At 46.1% G+C, this 23268-nt stretch overlaps 1 protein-coding gene across 1 annotated transcript in view; it reads left to right on the top strand.

Moving 5' to 3' along the window:
- Positions 1-1237: 1237 nt before the first annotated feature.
- siae (sialic acid acetylesterase) overlaps positions 1238-23268 on the top strand; it is a 134066-nt gene continuing 112035 nt past the window's right edge. The window contains exons 1-2 of the mRNA XM_060846842.1: positions 1238-1321; positions 1418-1582. Coding sequence (XP_060702825.1) covers positions 1249-1321; positions 1418-1582 — 238 coding nt within the window. The 5' untranslated portion in view covers positions 1238-1248. The remainder of the gene's footprint in view (positions 1322-1417; positions 1583-23268) is intronic.

The raw sequence follows: 23268 nt of genomic DNA, 5'->3' as shown, positions 1-23268 counted from the left end.
GCAGAAACAATTGTCTGCCCAGCCGGTCGTATTTGTGGATATTGGGAATGGAGATAGAAGCGAGCTATGTGGAGTTGGGATACTATCAGCTTGGAGTCAGTGGGGGAGAGATCACCAAATGAACTGAGGTAGGTGACCGTAGTTGACATAATGGCCTGATGTTCCATCATGGGGTCATAGCTCAGAGGGAGATGGGATGAGTTGTCACAGAAAGGAAGGGAGATGTCAGTTATGGACCAGGTGAAGGAGAGCGAAAGGGAGGATGGAAATTGGAAGAGGTTGCACGCCATGGTAAAGAGGTGGCTGAGAGCTAGCTATCTCAAAATTCTATAACTGATATAAAGCATCAGAAGAATTGTTTCGGTAAATGGGGATGGTCTGTACAAGGTGAGAAAAAAAATCAAGGTAGGAAGAAATAAGTTCTATGGAGAAGGAACAATCAGAAGCAGTGGGTCTATGCGGTCAGTTGTTTGGAGATATTGAGAACTGCAAATAGTGGAAAGTAAGAGTTGATGAAGCTGGGAAAAGCACAGCAGGTCAGGCAACCTCAGAGGAGGAGGGGAGAGCACGTTTCAGCTCGGAACATTTCATCAGGACTGAGGGCCGAGAATTAAACAGGGGGAAAGGTAGATGGGATGCAGATGGATACCCAGTCAGTCCCGTTTGTAGATTTCGGCAAAGGGACCATGATTGACTATGGGGGCGGGTCATTGTGGGTGAGGGGACGGGGCAAGGTGGATGAAGGGGCGGGTCACTGAGGGGGCGGGACATTGCGGCTCAGGGGGCGGGTCACTGAGGGGGCGGGACATTGCGGGTGAGGGGACGGGGCAAGGTGGATGAAGGGGCGGGTCACTGAGGGGGCGGGACATTGCGGCTCAGGGGGCGGGTCACTGAGGGGGCGGGACATTGCGGCTCACGGGGCGGGTCACTGAGGGGGCGGGACATTGCGGCTCAGGGGGCGGGTCACTGAGGGGGCGGGACATTGCGGCTCAGGGGGCGGGTCACTGAGGGGGCGGGACATTGTGGGTGAGGGGGCGGGTCACTGAGGCAGCGGGTCATTGTGGGTGAGGGGACGGGGCAAGTCGGATGAAGGGGCGGGTCACTGAGGGGGCGGGACATTGCGGGTGAGTGGGCGGGTCACTGAGGGGGAGGGACATTACGGGTGAGGGGGCGGGACATTGCGGCTCAGGGGGCGGGACATTGCGGGTGAGTGGCGGGATTGGGCGGGTCAGAATTGGTGCCGGGTGGATGATGGCGAGGCGCGGGTATTTGTTTGTCGGGGTTGTATTGTTGTTGTTGTCGAGTCACGGGTTTTGTGCGGGTAAGTGACAATACCTCCCCTGGTTATTGAAGATAAATTAAGTATGTAATCAATCCTGGTTGAATTGTTCTAAGGCAGTTTGTTTTTGTTTTTCAGAGTTTCTCTTCCGTTTTGGATCTTACTATGCCGATCACATGGTGTTACAGAAAGAACCTGGCCGAGCTGTGGTGTGGGGATATGGTGCAGTAGGAGCAATAATCCGTGTGTCAGTCCGGACAGACAACAATACATTAACTCATGAAGTAACAAGAGTGAACCAAGGTAGGGAATTGTGCTTGTTTGTATAATCTGTATCGAGAATGTCTGATTCATAAAGTCATAGAGGTGTACATCATGGAAACAGACCCTCCGCTCCAACCCGTCTATGCTGACCAGATATCCCAACCCAATCACCTGCCAGCACCCGGCCCATATCCCTCCAAACTCTTCCTATTCATATACCCACCCAAATGCTTCTTAAATGTTGCAATTTTACCAGCCTCTATCACTTCTTCTGGCAGCTCATTCCATACATGTACCACCCTTTGCATGAAAAAAATTGCCCCTTAGGTCTCTTTTATACCCCTCCCCTCATAATTTTATAAATCTCTATACGGTCATCTCTCAGCCTCCCATGCTCCAGGAAAAACAGCCCCAGTCTATTCAGCCTCTCCCTATAGCTCAAATCCTCCAACCCTGACAACATCCTTGTAAATCTTTTCTGAACCCTTTCAAGTTTCACAACATCTTTCCAATAGGAAGGAGACAAGAACTGCATGCAATATTCCAACAGTGGTCTAATCAATGTCCTGTATAGCCGCAACATGACTATATACTTAATACTCTGTACTCAATACTCTGACCAATAAAGGAAAGCATACCAAATGCCGCTTTCACTATCCTATCTACAGCTCCACTTTCAAGGAGCTAAGAACCTGCACTCCAAGGTCTCTTTGTTCAGCAACACTCCCTAGGACTTATCAACAAACTGCCAGACTACTCAGACCCCTTGGCATCACAAACCCACCAACACATTAAAACAGCAGCTAATGAACTTCAAAGACCCTATACAGACATCAAACAAAACTAATGTCATTTACAAAATACCATGCATGGACTGTAACAAACACTACATTGGACAAACACGCAGAAAACTAGCCACCAGTATACATGAACACTAACTAGCCACAAAAAGACATGACCGTCTCTCACTAGTATCCTCACGTACAGAGGAGGAAGGACACCACTTCCATCCTAGGAGAAGCCAAACAAAGATACGCATGAGAATTCCTAGAAGCTTGGCATTCCAACCTGAACTCTATCAACAAACACATTGAGTTAAACCCTATTTACCACCCCCTGAGAAAAGGAACAGGAAATGACCTCACAACAAGGTTAAAATCACCACAGGAAATGACATCAACCCAAAGAAACCCAAACATATAAATAGAAAGCAGGAATTTTCATCATTGCTTCGTCTGAGGCCCACTGAAGACGTTACTTTGTAGGGTAACGAAACATCTGGAAATGAACCTTGCGGCTCAGCGAGCAAACCTACATCCATTTTTTTCACTGTGTTTAAAGACATCCAGCATTTCCTTCTCTGTAATATGGACATTTTCAAGATGTCATTGTCTATTTCCCTACGTTCTATATTTTCCATGTCCTATTCCACAGTAAATACTGAAGCAAAATACTCATTTAATATCTCCCCCATCATGTGCAGCTCCACACAAATGCCGCCTTGCTGATGCTTGTGGAGTCCTATTCTCTCCCTAGTTACCGTATTGTCCTTAATGTATTTGTTAAGACCCTTTGGATTCTCTTTAACTCTATTTGCCAAAGCTATCTCACATCCCCTTTTTGCCCTCCTGATTTCCCTCTTAAATATACTCCTCATACCTTCTAAGGATTCACTCGATCTATCCTGAATACCTGACATATGCTTCCTCCTTTTTCTTAACCAAACCCTCAATTTCTTTAGTCATCCAGCATTTCCTACACCTACCAGCCTTTTCTTTCATCCTAACAGGAATGTACTGTCTTTGGACTCTCGTTATCTAATTTCTAAAGGTTTCCCATTTTCAGCCGTCCTTTTACCTGTGGACATCTGCCATCAATCAGCTTTTGAATGTTCTTGCCTAATACCATCAAAATTGGCCTTTCTTCAATTTAGAATCTCAACTTTTGGATCTGGTCCATTTTTTCCATCACTATTTTAAAACTATTAGAATTATGGTTGCTGGCCCCAACATGCTCCCCCTCTGACACCTCAGTCACCTACCCTGCCTTATTTCGCAAGAGTAGGTGAAGTTTTGCACTTTTTCTCGGAGGTACATCCATACACTGAATCAGAAAATATTCTTGTTTGCACTTAAAAAAATTGTTCTCCATCTAAACCTTTAACACTATGGCAGTCTCAGTCTATGTTTGAAAAGGTAAAATCCCCTATTATTCTTCCGGATAACTGAGATCTCCTTGCAAATTTGTTTCTCGATTTCCCTTTGACTATTAGAGGGTCTAGAATACAATCCCAATAAGGTGACCATCCTTTTCTTATTCCTCAGTTCCACCCAAATAACTTGCCTGGATGTATTTCTGGGAATATCCTCCTGCAGTATAGCTGTAATGCTATCCCTTATCAAAAATGCCACTGCCCCTCTTCTCTTGCCTCCCTTCCTGTAGCATTTGTATCTTGGAACATTAAGCTGCCAGTTGTGATGGTACAATTGGTAGAAAAGTCTAGAATCCGCCTTTCCCTGGCTGCAGGCCTTCAAGCTAGAGCTAATTTTGGATTATAATTAGAAGTTTCACCATCTGGTTGAGAGTATTCTAACCTTGAATGTTGTGGATGATCAGCTGTTGAGCATATTCTAGATTGAGATCGAAAGAGTACTGCACTTGAGGCGCATCAAGGAATGTGAGGATTGAGTGGAAAAGTAGATTTGAAGTTGAGGATCAGTCATGATTTTATGAAATTAAGAACCAGACTTGGGGGACTTATTCCTGAATCTATTCCTTAATGTTTTAATGCTGCCAATTATAGAGTAGAACAGGATTTAGTAAGGAAATTCTGATCATAGTAACTAACCAGGAAGTACCAGGAAAAGGCTTCCAACACTCAAAAGTAGAAAACCCATTTTAGGGAACTTTAAGAAAGCAATTTAAACAGCAAACCGTAGACATGGAAAAGGACTTGTGAACAGGATTCGGGACAACGCTAAGATATTTTATGAATACATTTAAAGGCAAGAGGTTGACCGGGGAAAGAGTAGGGTCCACGAGTGATCAAGGATTTGACTCACCCTGCCCCGCCCCCTCACCCACCATACCCTGCCCCCATAGTCAAGTCCTGGCTTTGAAGCCACAAGATGTTAGAAGGATGTGGAATGAATACTTCTCTTCGGTCTTCACTCTGGAAAAGGAGAATGTAGGAATGAAATTCGGGGAAAGGGACAGTGAAGAACTTGCATAGTTTGACATAGGCAATAGGGAGGTATTGGAGGTTCTGTTAGGATTAAAACAGATGCATCCCCCTGACCCAGCTGAATTACTGCTGTGAGAGGCGAGGCAGACAATTTTTAATTCCTCTCTGGGAAGTGCCAGAGGACAGGAGGACAGCTGATGTGGTTCCACTTTTTAAGAGGCTTGGTGGAGATGAACTGGGAAATTACAGTCTGGTTTCACGTTGGTAATATGGAAATTATTGAAGAAAATTCTGAGGAACAAAGTAATGCTAATTAGTGTCATAGAGTTGATCAGCAAGGAACAGCATGGTCCATGCTAACAATGTTTCCATACTAAACTAGATCAATTTGGCCATATCCCTCTAAACCTTTTGTATTTATGTATTTGTTCAAATTTATCTTAAAAATATGCCCGCTAGACAATGGACCCTTGTTATTTATCTCTCTATGCCCTTCATGATTTTATAAACCTCTCAAAGGACCCCCCTCAACTTCCTGTGCTCCACTGAAGAAAGTCCTAGCCTATCAAGCCTATTTTTTTTATAACTCAAACCCTCCTTTCCTGGTAACATTCTGGTAAATCTTTGCTGACTTGGAAGGACAGGTGTTGATTAAAGATAGTCAGCATAGCATTGTCAGAGGGTGGTTATGCCTAACAAATTTGTACAAATAAATTGAAAATGAGATTAAGTGTGTGGATGAAGGAAGTTCAGTTGATGTAGTTTATGTGGATTTTAGCAAAGCTTTTTACAAGGTGCATCATGGGAGACTGATCGAGAAGGGCATTGAATTGAGAGAAACATAGTGAGATGGGTCAGAAATGGGTTTAGTAATATGACACACAGAATATGGTAGAAGGCTGTTCGAGTGACTGGAGGTTGGCATCCAGTGGTGTACCACAAAGATCAGTACTGGGACCTTTATTACTTGTTATATTCAGAAATAATGCACGTGAAAATGGGGGAGGGAATGCAAAGTAAAATTCTAGGTGATGCCAAGATTGGTAGAGTGGTTAACAATGAAGAAAATGATTGTAAGTTATATGAAGATATAGGTAGGTTGGTCAGATGGGCAGACCAGCGGCAAATGGTATTTAATCCTGATTAGTGCAAGGAGATGTACTTTGGAAGAAGAAACAAGATAAGGGAGTAGTTGGTGAATGGCAGGACATTGGGTAGTTTAGAGGACAGAGGGATTTTTGGATAATTATTCATAGATCCTTGAAGTTGGTAGAGCATGTGAATAGGATAGTTAAGGCATATGGAATCTATGCATTGATTGATGAAAGCATGTTATGGACTAGGCCAGCCCCCCTCAAAACATTTTAAGAAGCCAACCCAGAATTTAAATTTTATTTTGTGCTAAGCGGATATTCCAGGAGTGATGCAGCTAGGCAACCATTCAGTTTTAAACAAAACAGAATTTATTTAAACATTACAGATGAAATACAAACAAAAGAAAACAGAATTTAGAATAACTTGTTTGATAACCCGACCAACACAATATTGCAACTTAATGAAGGTGTTTCAATCCTGGCAACATCCCATAAACACACCCCTTAACAAAAGATTAATTGAAACACAGATTCTTACAGGCAGGAGAGGTTTCAGAGAGAAAGTTCAGGCAAGACCTCTGTTAAAGCATAGAACTGCTTTTCACTGTAGCCACTTCTTTAGGTCCCCTGTAATTTTCTTGACTGCTTGCTAAAACAAACCAAATTAGAAAATAAACCTGAACTGGCTTTACAAACTTTCTTGGGAAAAAAAAGCTAAGGACAGCATAACCTTATTAAAGAGGTAGCATTGTCACAAGCATAAGAGAAAGGAAATAATGTTGGAGTTGCGCAGAGCATTGATCAGATCACAGCTGGAGTATTGTGTGCAGTTATGGTCACCTCACTACAGGAAAGCTGTGATAACTCTGGATGTAGGTTTGCTTGCTGAGCTGGAAGGTTCAATTTCAGATGTTTCGTCACCATACTAGGTAACATTTTAAGTGAGCCCCCGGACAAAAAAACTGCTGGTGTTTCCTGCTTTCTGTTTATATGCTTGGGGTTCCTTGGGTTGGTGACATCATTTCCTATGGTGATGTCATTTCCTGTTCTTTTTCTCAGGGATGGTAGATGGGATCTAACTCGATGTGTTTATTGATAGAGTTCCGATTGGAATGCCATGCTTCTAGGAATTATCATGTGTGTCTCTTTGGCTTGTCCTAGGATGGATGTGTTGTCCTTGTCAAAGTTAGCTCCCCCTGAGAAAAAGAACAGGAAATGACATCATGAACCCAAGGAAACCCAAACATATAAATAGAAAGCAGGAAACACTAGCAGTTCTTCATCCGGAGGCTCACCGAAGGTGTTACATTAGTATGGTGATGAAACATCTGAAAATGAGCCTTCCAGCTCAGCGAGCAAACCTACATCTGGAACCTCAACGTGAGATACAAATCTTCTCAAAACTCACTACCTGTGATAGCAGTAGAGGGGGTAGGGAGAAAGTTCACTAGTATGTTGCCTGGGATGGAGGAATTGAGGTATAAGGAGAGAATAAAGAACATTACAACACAGGAGCACGCCCTTCAGACCTCCAAGCCTGTGTCGATCCAGATCCTCTATCTAAATCTGCTGTCTATTTTCTAAGGATCTATATCCCTTTGCTTCCCTACCCATTCATGTACCTATCTAAATACACCTTAAATGATCCTATCATTCCTGCCCCAAACACCTCTGCTGGCAGCGCATTCCAGGCACCACCACCCTCTGCATGAAGAACTTTCGATGCATATCTCCCCTAAACCTTTCCCCTCTCAGTTTGAACCTGTGACCCATAGTATTTGAGTCCTCCAATCTGGGGAAAATGTTTTTTGCTATCCATTCTATCTACACCACTCATGATTTTGTAGGCCTCAATCAGGACCGGCCTCAATCAGGACCACCCTCAACTTCCTTCTTTCCAATGAAAATAATCATAATCTATTCAACCTCTCATAGCTAGCACCCTCCATACCAGGCAACATCCTGGTGACCATCCTCTGCACCAAATCATCCACATCCTTTTGGTAATGTGGTGACCAGAACTGTACGCCGTATTCCAAATGTGTCTGACCTGTTATATAACTGTAACATGACCTGCTAACTGTTTAGTGAGAGACTAAATAGATTTGGATTATTTTCTTTAGAGCTGAGACGACTGAGGGGGACATGATTGAGCTATATAAGATTGAGGAGTGAATAGAGTGCAGCTATTCCCCTTGGCTGAGGGTCAATCATGAAAGGGCATTGTTTTCGGGTATGGGCAGGAGACTTAGAGTTTGATGGGCGTCTGGAATGCACTGTTTGGAAAAGTAGTGGAGGCTGGAAGCCTTACAAACTTTAAAAGATATTTGAATGAGTATTCCAAAAATCATAAAATTCAAGAATATGGTACAATTACAAGAAATTGGGATTCGTGCATTATTAGTGGTAGTTATGCCAGATTTGATGTACAGTATTTGCTGTACCTATGAATTTATAAATACACCTTCTTTTAGAGACAAGTGGGCATTGCAGGGCCTGGGAGACGACATCACCCTGGATGATGGTATTTTGATTTAATAAGTTCCATTCACTGCTCGTGACCTCTCTTCAAGTGCCCCACTGGGGCCTGCTTCACTGATTTTTAAAGTTTCTTTTTCATAAGAATATACATCATCTGACGAAATGGGTTAGATTCAAGTTTGCAGAGGGAAGTAAAGGTAGAGACAGTGGAGGATTTGGCCAAGTCTTCAAATTCTAGAAATGACAGAGGACTCTGGCGATAAATGTCATATTCTTGTTTAGAAACTAGGAGAAGGAGGGACCAGTAACTGTAGACCAGCCACGTGAACTGGTGGTGACAAAACTGAGTGAAGAACCCAAGTAAAAATTAATTGCCACTTGACAGTCCCTTGGATTAGTGAATGAAAGTCAAGATGAATTTGTTATAAGATTCTGGTGCGGCCGCATCTGGAGTATTGTGTGCAGTTTTGGTCGCCATATAATAGGAAGGATGTGGATGCACTGGAACGGGTGCAGAGGAGGTTTACCAGGATGTTGCCTGGTATGGTAGGAAGATCGTATGAGGAAAGGCTGAGGCACTTGGGGCTGTTTTCATTGGAGAAAAGAAAGTTTAGGGGTGACTTGATAGAGGTGTACAAGATGATTAGGGGTTTAGATAGGGTTGACCATGAGACCTTTTTCCACGTATGGAGTCAGATATTACGAGGGGGCATAGCTTTAAATTAAGGGGTGGTAGATATAGGACAGACGTTAGGGGTAGATTCTTTACTCAGCGAGTTGTGAGTTCATGGAATTCCCTGCCAGTAACAGTGGTGGACTCTCCCTCTTTATGGGCATTTAAACGGGCATTGGATAGGCATATGGAGTATAATGGACTAGTGTAGGTTAGGTGGGCTTGGATCGGCGCAACATTGAAGGCCGAAGGACCTGTACTGTGCTGTATTTTTCTATGTTCTATGTTAAAGTCAAATGAAGCTCAATTTGATTAACAAAGAGGGCCAATGAGTGTAGAGTACAGTTCATATTATGTATATCAAAAATATTTGATAAAATGCTACTACTTGTGCACAAAATTGAAGATGCTCAGTAAAAGTGCCAGAGTGGAAAAAGCACAGCAGGTCAGGCAGCGTCCAAGGACCACGAGAGTCGATGTTTTGGGCATAACCCTTCTTCAAGACTGGGGAAGGAGAAGGGGGCTGAGAGCTAAATCGGGGAGGGAGTTAGGGCTAGGGAAAGATAAGTAGGAGGTGATAGTGATAGGTTGGTGAAAGTGTGACACGGATATATGGGAGGAACAGTGGACAAGTAGGCCATATCACAAGGGCGGATCTGACTTGGAGGGTTGGATCTGGGATGGGGTGGGGGGAGGTGAGATTTGGAAACTGGCAAATTCAGTGTTCATGCCATGCAGTTGTAGGCTCTTGAGGCGGAAGATGAGGTGTTCCTCCTCCAATTTGTGGTGGCCTTGTGTAGGCAGTGGAGGACATGTCCTTCTGTAGGCCCAGAATGGACATGTCCTCAGGAGTGTGGGAGGGGGAGTTGAAGTGGATGGCCACGTGAAGGTGGGGTTGGTTGGTGTACGGATCAGAAATATTCCCTGAACCATTCTGTGACTTTGCACTTGGTGCACCGATACTGCTCATTTAACAAGGTTATACTGTCCTTGGCTTTGTTTCAGAGTTCGTAAAAGCAGCCATTCTGAAAAGTCTGACTCAGATGGGTTTTAGTGCCAATTTGATTATAGCTAACAGATACTGCCTCAGGCAAAAGGCGTTCATATTTTTAAAAGAAACACTTGTATGATTGAAGAGGGGGTGGCCAGTGCTCGAGGTTCAACTTTTTACTAGTTTGGTTTGGTTTGGTTTTAGCAGTCTGGCTGTTCACTAAAAGCAGTCAGTCAGTGAGGTTGATGGTGCAAGAAGCTACATGGACAAAAGTGTTCTATGCTGAACCCCTCTGCCATCTCTCTCTCTCTCACTCTCACTCTTGCTCTCACTCTCTCTTTTTTTTCTCTCTCTCTCTCTTTTGTGCCAAGAGGTGTTTATGAGGATTGTTGCAATGAATTGGAACAGCATCATTAAGTTGGGATAATTGGCTGGGTTTTCAGCGAGGTTAAATTATTAAATATTCTGTTCTCTTTTGTATATGTTTCATTCAGTAATCTTGTATATAAACTCTGTTTTGTTTCAAACTAAGTAGTTTGACCAGCTGCATCTCTCCTTGAATATCCACTTATACCTGCTTTAAAACAACTAGTAAAGTTAGGATCCGGGCTACTTTCTTGAAATGTTTTTTTTTGGGGGTGGGGGTCTGGCCTGGCCCAATACAGATTTGGGGCTCTTTGTTCTATAGCTCCAGATTGGGATTCGTGATGCTGGACTCAAAGGCAGCGAGTGTTAGGTGTTAGTGTCTTTTGTTCTGGGTGTTGAATTAAGTTGGTTTAATCAATACTTGGCATAGCAATGGCTCTCTTCAGTCACCAAGGGCTTTCTGGGGTAGATTAAGTTAGAGACAAAAGACAGGAAAGGTCAGCAGAAATAAAACAGTTTGAATTACAATTAAAAGCAGAGGAAAGAGAAAAGGAATGAATTGCTTTAGCAGAGCAAAGAGAGAGAGAGAGAGAGAGAGAAAAGGAAGAAAAAGGCAGAGTTTGAACTTCAGAAATTGGTACCTAGACAGGAAAGACAGCTTAAAAAGATGGACATGAAGGTTGAAGGTAAGCTCAGTACAGAGTGAGGATGAGGAAACCCATGGTAGCTGAAGGCATGGTGAGAAACTGTTAAATATCTTCAAGCATTTCCTAATTTGATGAAAAGGATATGGAAACCTTTTTCATCTCATTTGAAAAGGTGGGGTAAACAAATGTGATGACCAATGGTTGCGTTGATCCAAACAAAACTTTTGAAAGTAGCGGTAGTGAGGTGATTGCATCGTTATCCAAGGAGGTATCTGGGCCATATGAGGAGGTGAAGACAGCCATCTGATGAATGTATGAGCTTGTGCCAGAAACCAACAGACAACATTTCAGGAGTCAAAGGAGGGGCAGTTTAGGATATCCAGATTGTGGATTAGTGCTGCTGGAACAGCACAGCAGTTCAGGCAGCATCCGAGGAGCAGTAAAATCGAGTTTAGGATATCCACTCAGCATGGATGAGTTGGACCAAAGGGTCTGTTTCCATGCTGTACACCTCTGTGACTCTATGACTCTGAATACAACAAAAACTTGAAACTTCGATGACCCTGGTGAATCCAGCAGTGAGTTTGAAAGGATCAAACAAAGTAATTTTGATAAGTGGATAAGGGCATTAAAAATAAAGCAAATCTATTAGATTAGATTAGATTACAGTGTGGAAACAGGCCCTTCAGCCCAACAAGTCCACCCTGACCCGCCGAAGCACAACCCACCCAGACCCATTCCCCTAAATATACCCCTTCACTTAACACCACGGGCAATTTAGCATGGCCAATTCACCTAACCTGCACACTTTTTGGATTATGGGAGGAAACCGGAGCGCCCGGAGGAAACCCGCGCAGACACGGGGCGAATGTGTAATCTCCTCTGCAGTCACCTGAGGTGGGGATTGAACTCGGGTCTCTGGCGCTGTGAGGCCGCAGTGCTAACCACTGTGCCACCATGCCGCCCATGATGCTCTTAGAGAGTGAATTATTTTGGAGGAGTTCAAAAATTCAACTCTTGAAGTAGTGAGAATTCACGTACGAGCAGAGAATTAAAAAGGCAAGATCATCAGCTGAAATGGCTGTTGATTGAATTGGTCAAGAAGTCAAAGTTTGGCTTCCAACATCAATTTGAGATAGAAGCTGGGGCAAAGAGAAATTCTTGCTTGGAAAGGGAAAGTTAGATCTCAGCGTAGGTCATAAGGATAACAACACAGGATAAAAATGAAACCTTTGAAGGGGAAAGAGAAAATAAAATCTCCGGTGTTTTCACTGCAAAAAGTAGGCCATGTGAAATCACAGTGTTAGTGGATTACAAAAAACACCGTGAAGCCAGATGTAGGAAAACAGGATAAGCCAGTGAATTTTGTTGGAGTGGTAATGGAAAGCATAGTGAAGTTTGGTAAGCTGCACCAGAATGTACAATCTGGTCAGAGGTTGGTTAAAGAGGAAACGCCAGATCTTCTTGAACTGTATACCTGATAAAATAGAGTTAACTCACATATGCCAGGAACAGCAGGTAAAGAGGTTACAATATTAAGAAATACAGGCTTCTTTGAATCTGTGATGTTGAAAGATGAGGAGATATATACTTCTGAAGGACCGTTGCCAGAAAAAAGTACTAGTAACGGAAATTCCCGGTGAGACAAGAAGTACTCAATTATGTAAAATGAGGCTTGAGTGTCCAGTGATGAGTGGAGAACGTGTGGGAGGAGTACTGGACAAACTCTCAGTTCCAGGAGCCAACCTGTTCTTGTTAACAATATGGCTGGTTCACAGGTAGGAGTGCTGCCTACTGTGGTTGAAAAGCCAGTGGAAACTCCGGCAACTGAACTTTTATAGGACACATATCTGGAATTTTTCCTGATGTGTGGTAACGAGGTCACAAAGTCAGCAGTTGAAACTGAAGAGTAAAAGAGTGCAGATAAGAAAGGTCAAGTGGAATTAGCAGATTGATCAGATGGTTGGCACAACCCAGGAACAAATAGATGACAAAAGAGATAAGTAGACTTAGTTACAGCAGAAAGATGAAAATGTAAAGCAATTGTCTCAAAAGGTATACACGGAAAAAGAATCCGCATGTATTCCTATCATACATGCTACTATCTTAAGAATGATGTCTTCATGAGGAAATGGAGACCGTCACATATTTAGACAGATGAGAATTTGCAGGAGTTCATCAATTCATATTGCCAGTGAGTTATAGAAAGGTGGTGTTGTGGGTAGCGCATGAGCTACCACTAGGGGGTCATTTAGGAGTGAGAAAAACTCAAGCTAAAATACAAAAACATTTTTAGTGGTCTGGACGGCACAAGGATGTAGTTGAATTTTGCCAGACATACCATACGTGCCAGGTAATTGGAAAACCACAAGAAGTAATAAAACCCCATCTTTAATACCTATTCCTGCATTTGAGGAACTTTTTACAAGAGTCTTAATTGATTGCATAGGACCCCTATCTAAAACAAAAAGTGGAAATCAGTATTTGTAAATAATAATGGAGGTGTCCATTAGATTTCCAGAGGCCATTCCATTTCGCAATATCACAGCTAAAAGGATTGTCGAGGAATTACTCAAATTGTTTACAAGATATGAACTACCCACGGAGGTACAATCAGATCAATGGTCAAACTTCACATCAAAATTATTCAAGGAAATTATGAACAGCTTAGGAATAAAGCAATTCAAATCTACAGTGTAATATCCAGGGTCGCATCGAGCACTCGAAAGGTGGCACCAGACATTAAATACCATGTTAAGGGCTTATACTCAAAATCATCCAGATGATTGGGATTTTTTACTTGTATTTTTTGCAAACAGAGATCCACCAAATGAATCAACCAAATTCAGTCCATTTGAATGAACTTTTGGGATTGAAGTGAGAGGACTGCTAAAATTGATTAAAGAGAATTTGTAGGTCATAATTCAGAGACCACATATGTGGACTTTGTGTCAAATTTTAGGAAACTACTAAGTAGAGTGGAGGAATTGGCTGGATAGCATTTAATCGTATCACGGCATATAATGAAACAGAAAACAGACAAGAAATCAAAAACTTGCAACTTTGATGTTTGGTTAAGGTGTTAATGTTACTTCCAGTGATAGATGAACCTTATCAAGTTGAAAGGAAATTGAGTGAGGTGATAAGGACTCCAGACAGAAAGAAATCTGAGTGTGTCATGTGAAGATGCTTATAAGGTATGTTAGAACATAGAACATTACAGCACAGTACAGGCCCCTCAGCCCTCGATGTTTGCCGACCTGCAAAACCAATCTGAAGCCCATCTAACCTATACTATTCCATTTTCATCCATATGCCTATCCAATGACCATTTAAATGCCCTTAAAGTTGGCGGGTCTACTACAGTTGCAAATGTGTTGCTGGTCAAAGCACAGCAGGTTAGGCAGCATCTCAGGAATAGAGAATTCGACGTTTCGAGCATAAGCCCTTCATCAGGAATAAGAGAGAGAGAGCCAAGCCGGCTGAGATAAAAGGTAGGGAGGAGGGACTAGGGGGAGGGGCGATGGAGGTGGGATAGGTGGAAGGAGGTCAAGGTGAGGGTGATAGGCCGGAGTGGGTGGGGGCGGAGAGGTCAGGAAGAGGATTGCAGGTTAGGAGGGCGGTGCTGAGTTGAGGGAACCGACTGAGACAAGGTGGGGGGAGGGGAAATGAGGAAGCTGGAGAAATCTGAATTCATACCTTGTGGTTGGAGGGTTCCCAGGCGGAAGATGAGGCGCTCCTCCTCCAGCCGTCGTGTAGTTGTGTTCTGCCGGTGGAGGAGTCCAAGGACCTGCATGTCCTCGGTGGAGTGGGAGGGGGAGTTAAAGTGTTGAGCCACGGGGTGATTGGGTTGGTTGGTTCGGGCGGCCCAGAGGTGTTCTCTGAAGCGTTCCGCAAGTAAGCGGCCTGTCTCACCAATATAGAGGAGGCCACATCGGGTGCAGCGGATGCAATAGATGATGTGTGTGGAGGTACAGGTGAACTTGTGGCGGATATGGAAGGATCCCTTGGGGCCTTGGAGGGAAGTGAGTGTGGAGGTGTGGGCGCAAGTTTTACATTTCCTGCGGTTGCAGGGGAAGGTGCCGGGGGTGGAGGTTGGGTTGGTGGGGGGTGTGGATCTGACAAGGGAGTCACGAAGGGAGTGGTCCTTGCGGAACGCTGATAGGGGAGGGGAGGGAAATATATCCTTGGTGGTGGGGTCCGTTTGGAGGTGGCGGAAATGGCGGCGGATAATACGTTGTATGCGCAGGTTGGTGGGGTGGTAGGTGAGAACCAGTGGGGTTCTGTCTTGGTGGCGGTTGGAGGAGCGGGGCTCAAGGGCGGAGGAGCGGGAAGTGGAGGAGATGCGGTGGAGGGCATCGTCGACAAACGCCAGCTCGCGGACGCCTCCTCTTATCGCCCCCTTGACCACGACCCCACCTCCCACCACCAAACCATCATCTCCCAGACCATCCAGGACCTCATCACCTCAGGGGATCTCCCATCCACCGCCTCCAACCTCATAGTCCCACAACCCCGCACCGCCCGTTTCTACCTCCTGCCCAAAATCCACAAACCTGCCTGCCCCGGCCGACCCATTGTCTCAGCCTGCTCCTGCCCCACCGAACTCATCTCCCAATACCTCGACACGGTCCTGTCCCCTTTAGTCCAAGAACTCCCCACCTACGTTCGGGACACCACCCACGCCCTCCACCTCCTCCAGGATTTTCGCTTCCCCGGTCCCCAACGCCTTATTTTCACTATGGACATCCAGTCCCTGTACACCTCCATCCCCCATCACGAAGGACTCAAAGCCCTCCGCTTCTTCCTTTCCCGCCGCACTAACCAGTACCCTTCCACTGACACCCTCCTTCGACTGACTGAACTGGTCCTCACCCTGAATAACTTCTCTTTTCAATCCTCCCACTTCCTCCAAACTAAAGGAGTTGCCATGGGCACCCGCATGGGCCCCAGCTATGCCTGCCTCTTCGTAGGATATGTGGAACAGTCCATCTTCCGCAACTACACTGGCACCACCCCCCACCTTTTCCTCCGCTACATCGATGACTGTATCGGCGCTGCCTCGTGCTCCCACGAGGAGGTTGAACAGTTCATCAACTTTACTAACACCTTCCATCCCGACCTGAAATTCACCTGGACTGTCTCAGACTCCTCCCTCCCCTTCCTAGACCTTTCCATTTCTATCTCGGGCGACCGACTCAACACAGACATCTATTATAAACCGACTGACTCCCACAGCTACCTGGACTACACCTCCTCCCACCCTGCCCCCTGTAAAAACGCCATCCCATATTCCCAATTCCTTCGTCTCCGCCGCATCTGCTCCCAGGAGGACCAATTCCAACACCGCACAACCCAGATGGCGTCCTTCTTCAAGGACCGCAGATTCCCCCCAGACGTGATCGACGATGCCCTCCACCGCATCTCCTCCACTTCCCGCTCCTCCGCCCTTGAGCCCCGCTCCTCCAACCGCCACCAAGACAGAACCCCACTGGTTCTCACCTACCACCCCACCAACCTGCGCATACAACGTATTATCCGCCGCCATTTCCGCCACCTCCAAACGGACCCCACCACCAAGGATATATTTCCCTCCCCTCCCCTATCAGCGTTCCGCAAGGACCACTCCCTTCGTGACTCCCTTGTCAGATCCACACCCCCCACCAACCCAACCTCCACCCCCGGCACCTTCCCCTGCAACCGCAGGAAATGTAAAACTTGCGCCCACACCTCCACACTCACTTCCCTCCAAGGCCCCAAGGGATCCTTCCATATCCGCCACAAGTTCACCTGTACCTCCACACACATCATCTATTGCATCCGCTGCACCCGATGTGGCCTCCTCTATATTGGTGAGACAGGCCGCTTACTTGCGGAACGCTTCAGAGAACACCTCTGGGCCGCCCGAACCAACCAACCCAATCACCCCGTGGCTCAACACTTTAACTCCCCCTCCCACTCCACCGAGGACATGCAGGTCCTTGGACTCCTCCACCGGCAGAACACAACTACACGACGGCTGGAGGAGGAGCGCCTCATCTTCCGCCTGGGAACCCTCCAACCACAAGGTATGAATTCAGATTTCTCCAGCTTCCTCATTTCCCCTCCCCCCACCTTGTCTCAGTCGGTTCCCTCAACTCAGCACCGCCCTCCTAACCTGCAATCCTCTTCCTGACCTCTCCGCCCCCACCCCACTCCGGCCTATCACCCTCACCTTGACCTCCTTCCACCTATCCCACCTCCATCGCCCCTCCCCCTAGTCCCTCCTCCCTACCTTTTATCTCAGCCTGCTTGGCTCTCTCTCTCTTATTCCTGATGAAGGGCTTATGCTCGAAACGTCGAATTCTCTATTCCTGAGATGCTGCCTAACCTGCTGTGCTTTGACCAGCAACACATTTGCAGCTGTGATCTCCAGCATCTGCAGACCTCATTTTTTACTCGGTCTACTACAGTTGCAAGCATGCCATTACACACCCCTACTACTCTGAGTAAAGAAACTACCTCTGACATCTGTCCTATATCTATCACCCCTCAATTTAAAGCTGTGCCCCTTCATGCTAGCCATCACCATCGAGGAAAAAGGCTCTTGCTGTCCACCCTATCAAACCCTCTCGTCTTCTATGTCTTAATTAAGTCACCGCTCTACCTTCTGTCCAAAAAAAACTGCCTCAAGTCCCTCAGCCTTTCCTCCATTCCAGGCAACATCCTAGTAAATCTCCTCTGAATCCTTTCCAAAGCTTTCACATCCTTCCCATAATGCAGTAACCAGAACTGTACACAATACTCCAGGTGTGGCCGCTGCAGAGTCTTATACAGCTGCAGCTTGACTATGTTTTCGGAGAGTATGCATTCAATCTCCTTTGAACCTGTGCCACCTCTAGAGGGTTAATACCTACAAGGATTTTGCACGATAGCACCATTTAAGGTGTACATGAATGGGCAGGGAGCAGAGGAATACAATAGAAAATAGGTGACAGGGTTAGGTAGAGGATCTGGATTGGTGCAGGCTTGGAGGGCCAAAAGGCCTGTTTCTGTGGTGTAATTTTCTTTCCTCTTTGATCTTGTTCTTAATTGGAACAGCATTTCCTATATCTGCATCATGCATAATTAGGTCAGTACTTCCCAGCCTATTTCCACATATCTCCCTAAGTGATTGTAGTATCTCTTTCAGGACATTTTGATTTTCCTTTGGAAGGTAACTTAATAATTTATCCCAATTTTTGACAACTTCCTCATTGTCCGATTTAATTTGAGGAATGTCCAATTCATAATCCCCTGAATTTGGTTTTTCCCTCTGTATTGGAACCAATAACACTGTCTCCTTTGCCTTTCTCTCCATGTCAAAATCTTTGTTGCCATTGTCTGCAAGAATAGTGCCAAAAGACTGCAGGACAGCAAATGTTGTTCCCTTGTTCAGGAAAATGGATAGAGCTAACCTAGAATATTGTGCCCAGTTCTGGTTGTCTCCTTATAGAAAGGATGTGGATGCTTTAGAGAGGAGATTTACCAGGATGTTGCCTGAATTGGAGGGCATGTCTTATGAAGAGGTTGAGTGAGCTAGGGCTTCTCACACTGGAAAGAAGGAAGAGAGTTGACTTGATAGAGGTGTACAAGATAATGAGAGGCATAGATCGAGTAGATAGCCACAGACCTATCCCCAGGGCAGGAATGTCTGCCATGAAAGATTATAAGTTTAGAGTGATTGGAGGAAGGTATAGAGGAGATGTCAGAGGTAGATTCTTTACACACAGTGGTGGGTGCGTTGAATGTAGTACCAGCAGAGGTACAACAGTCAGAGATGTTAAGGATATTTAAGCGACTGCTGAACAAACACATGGACAGCAGTAAATTGAGGGGTGTTTAGGTCAGGTTGATTTAGATTAAGATAAATGCTCGGCACCACGTCGTGGGCCGAAGGGCCTGTAGTGTGCTGTGCTATTCTTTGTTCTATGTATGTTGTGGTTACTAATAATTTAAAATGAGAGGGTTTTATGATGAAGCCTTTTTTTATTAATGGTTTTTATTTTAAAGGAGGTGTTGTGCCGATGCTACTCCTTAACGAGGTTATGCTGTCTTTGGCTGCTTTTTGAGAGAGGTCATAAAAGCAGTGATCCTGAAATGTCTGACTTGAATGGATTATAGGGCCAATTTGATTATAGCCATAGATACTGTCTGAGTTCAACACGCGGCGAGATATTGAACAATTCTTCCGCTGCCTTCGCCTCCGTGCCTACCTTTACAACCAAGACTCCCGCCCATCCTCTGAAGACCCCTTCTCCCGCCTCCAACACACTCCATCCACCTGAACACCCCATGCTGGCCTCTTACCCGCCCTCGATCTATTTATAGCCAACTGCCGCCGCGACATTAACCGACTCAACCTGTCCACCCCTCTCACCCACTCCAACCTCTCACCCTCAGAACGTGCAGCCCTCCACTCCCTCCGCTCCAACCCCAACCTCACCATCAAACCGGCAGACAAGGGAGGCGCGGTAGTAGTTTGGCGCACCGACCTTTATACTGCTGAGGCCAAACGCCAGCTCGCAGACACCTCCTCTTATCGCCCCCTTGACCATGACCCCACCTCCCACCATCAAACCATCATCTCCCAGACCATCCATAACCTCATCACCTCAGGGGATCTCCCATCCACCGCCTCCAACCTCATAGTCCCACAACCCCGCACCGCCCGTTTCTACCTCCTGCCCAAAATCCACAAACCTGACTGCCCCGGCCGACCCATTGTCTCAGCCTGCTCCTGCCCCACCGAACTCATCTCCACGTACCTCGACACGGTTCTGTCCCCTTTAGTCCAAGAACTCCCCACCTACGTTCGGGACACCACCCACGCCCTCTACCACCTCCATGATTTTCGCTTCCCCGGTCTCCAACGCCTTATCTCCAGTCCCTGTACACCTCCATCCCCCATCACGAAGGACTCAAAGCCCTCCGCTTCTTCTTTTCCCGCCGCACCAACCAGTACCCTTCCACTGACACCCTCCTTCGACTGACTGAACTGGTCCTCACCCTGAATAACTTCTCTTTTCAATCCTCCCACTTCCTCCAAACTAAAGCAGTTGCCATGGGCACCCTCATGGGCCCCAGCTATGCCTGTCTCTTCGTAGGATATGTGGAACAGTCCATCTTCCGCAACTACACTGGCACCACCCCCTACATCGATGACTGTATCGGCGCTGCCTCGTGCTCCCACGAGGAGGTTGAACAGTTCATCAACTTTACTAACACCTTCCATCCCGACCTGAAATTCACCTGGACTGTCTCAGACTCCTCCCTCCCCTTCCTAGACCTTTCCATTTCTATCTCGGGTGACCGACTCAACACAGACATCTACTAAAAACTGACTGACTCCCACAGCTACCTGGACTACACCTCCTCCCACCCTGCGCCCTGTAAAAACGCCATCCCATATTCCCAATTCCTTCGACTCCGCCGCATCTGCTCCCAGGAGGACCAATTCCAATACCATGCAGCCCAGATGGCCTCCTTCTTCAAGGACTGCAGATTCCCCCCAGACGTGATCGACGATGCCCTCCACCGCATCTACTCCACTTCCCGCTCCTCCAACCGCCACCAAGACAGGACCCCACTGGTTCTCACCTACCACCCCACCAACCTCCGTATACAGCGTATCATCCGCCGTCATTTCCGCCACCTCCAAACGGACCCCACACCAGGGATATATTTCCCTCACCTCCCCATCAGCGTTCCGCAAAGATCACTCCCTTCGTGACTCCCTCGTCAGGTCCACACCCCCCACCAACCCAACCTCCACTCCCGGCACCTTCCCCTGCAACCGCAGGAAATGTAAAACTTGCGCCCACACCTCCTCCCTTACTTCTCTCCAAGGCCCCAAGGGATCCTTCCATATCCACCACAAATTCACCTGCACCTCCACGCTGCACCCGATGTGGCGTCCTCTATATTGGGGAGACGGGCCGCCTACTTGCGGAACGCTTCAGGGAACACCTCTGGGACGCCCGGACCAACCAACCCAACCATCCCGTGGCTCAACACTTTAACTCTCCCTCCCACTCCACCGAGGATATGCAGGTCCTTGGACTCCTCCATAGGCAGAACATAACAACACGACGGTTGGAGGAAGAGCGCCTCATCTTCCGTCTGGGGACCCTCCAACCACAAGGAATGAACTCAGATTTCTCCAGTTTCCTCATTTTCCCCCCCCCCCCCCCACCTTGTCTCAGTCGGTTCCCTCAACTCAGCACCGCCCTCCTAACCTGCAATCTTCTTCCTGACCTCTCCGCCCCCATCCTACTCTGGCCTATCACCCTCATCTTGACCTCCTTCCACCTATAACATCTCCATCGCCCCTCCCCCAAGTCCCTCCTCCCTACCTTTTATCTTAGCCTGCCTGGCACACTCTCCTCATTCCTGATGAAGGGCTCTGGCCCGAAACGTCGAATTTCCTGTTCCTTGGATGCTGCCTGACCTGCTGTGCTTACACCAGCAACACATTTTCAGCGCTGAGGCAAAAGGTTGCCATGTTTTTAAAAGAAACACTTGTATAATGAAAGAGGGACAGCCAGTTCTCCCAGCTCAGCTTTTCTCTGGTTTGGTTTTAGCAGCCTGGCTGCTCACCGAAAGCAGTCAGTCAGTGACGCTGCTTGTCCAAGAAACAGTCTCTTGCCCTCTCTCGCCAAGCATGTTTATGGGGATTGTTGCAAGGATGTCAAACGGCATCATTACGTTGGGATAATCTCTTGGGTTTTTGAATAGGTCAAGTTATTCGGTATTCAGATTTTTTTTGTGCGTGCTTCATTCTGTAATCTTGTAAATAAATTCTGTTTTGTTTCAAATAAGTGGTTTGACCAGCTGCATCCCTCCTGGAATATCCACTATATCCACTATACCCCTGCTTAAAACAGCTAGGAAAGTTAGGATCTGGGCTACTTTCTTGAAATTTTTTGAGGGGCTCTGGCTGGTCCATGACATTTGATCTCTCTAATGTAGAGGAGAGCAGTAGATGCAATAAATGAGGTTGGAGGATATACAAGTAAATCTCTGCTGGGTTTGGAAACCCTTTGGGGCCTTGGACTGAGGTGAGTGGGGAGGTGTGGGAGCAGGTTTTGCACTCTTACACTAGCAGAGGAACATGCCAGGTGTGCAGAGGGTGTTAGTGGGGAGTCTCTAGCATCTGCAGTCCTCACTTTTTCTTAGCAAAATTGGCAGGACAAGTCTAAATGTAAAATTACTCACGGTACAGAAAACAGATGGTAATAATTATGTTTTAGACTTGAACGAATCAAGCAGTGGTATTTGCCAGCCATCAGTATTACCACCACTTTTCTTTTGATTATATATTAAGGGGAATGTGGTATTATCGTGAAACTATTAATCCAGAAACTCAGCTAATGTTCTGGAGACCTTGATTCAAATTCTTTGGCAAATGGAGGATTGTTGAATTCAATTTAAAAAAAACACAGGAATTAAGAATCTACTGCACGGTGGCACAGTGGTTAGCACTGCTGCCTCACAGCGCCTGTAGACCCGGGTTCAATTCCCGACTGACTGTGTGGAGTTTGCACGTTCTCCCCGTGTCTGCGTGGGTTTCCTCCGGGTGCTCCGGTTTCCTCCCACAGTCACAAAGATGTGCGGGTCAGGTGAATTGGCCAAGCTAAATTGCCCATAGTGTTAGGTAAGGGGTAAATGTAGGGGTATGGGTGGGTTGCGCTTCGGCGGGTCGGTGTGGACTTGTTGGGCCGAAGGGCCTGTTTCCACACTGTAAGTCTAATCTAATCAAGTCTAATGACCATGAAACATTACTGATGGTCAAAATAGTGGATCTGGCTCATGATGTCCTTCCAGAGTCGATTCCCACAGCAATGTGGTTGAATCTCAGCCCTCTAAATTGGCTTAGTAAGCCACTCGGGTCAAGGGCAGCTGGGGGGGGGGCGCGGGGAGATAGTAAATGCTGGCCAATCAGTGATGCTCATGTTGAACAAGTGAATAAAAATAAATTAATAACCTAAATTGTGGTGATATTATTTCAAAATTTACAATGTCACAAGCAGTGAAGAGGATAGTTATGGGAAAACATAGACAGGTGAAATGGGCAGGGGCATGGCAGATGTAATTTAACAGAAATGTAAAATGATGTACATTTGTTGGAACAACGAGAGGCAGTGTACATTAAACTGTGAGATTTTTAAAGGGCATCAGGAACCGTGAGATTGGAGGTATACATATCTTTGAGGATGAAAGTATTCTTTCACCAAAAACTTGACAACAAAATTAAATCTTTCCACTCTGG

Source organism: Hemiscyllium ocellatum, chromosome 29, assembly GCF_020745735.1.
Source record: "Hemiscyllium ocellatum isolate sHemOce1 chromosome 29, sHemOce1.pat.X.cur, whole genome shotgun sequence".
NCBI classification, from domain to species: Eukaryota; Metazoa; Chordata; class Chondrichthyes; order Orectolobiformes; family Hemiscylliidae; genus Hemiscyllium; species Hemiscyllium ocellatum.
This window is presented reverse-complemented; position numbering and strand designations above follow the sequence as displayed.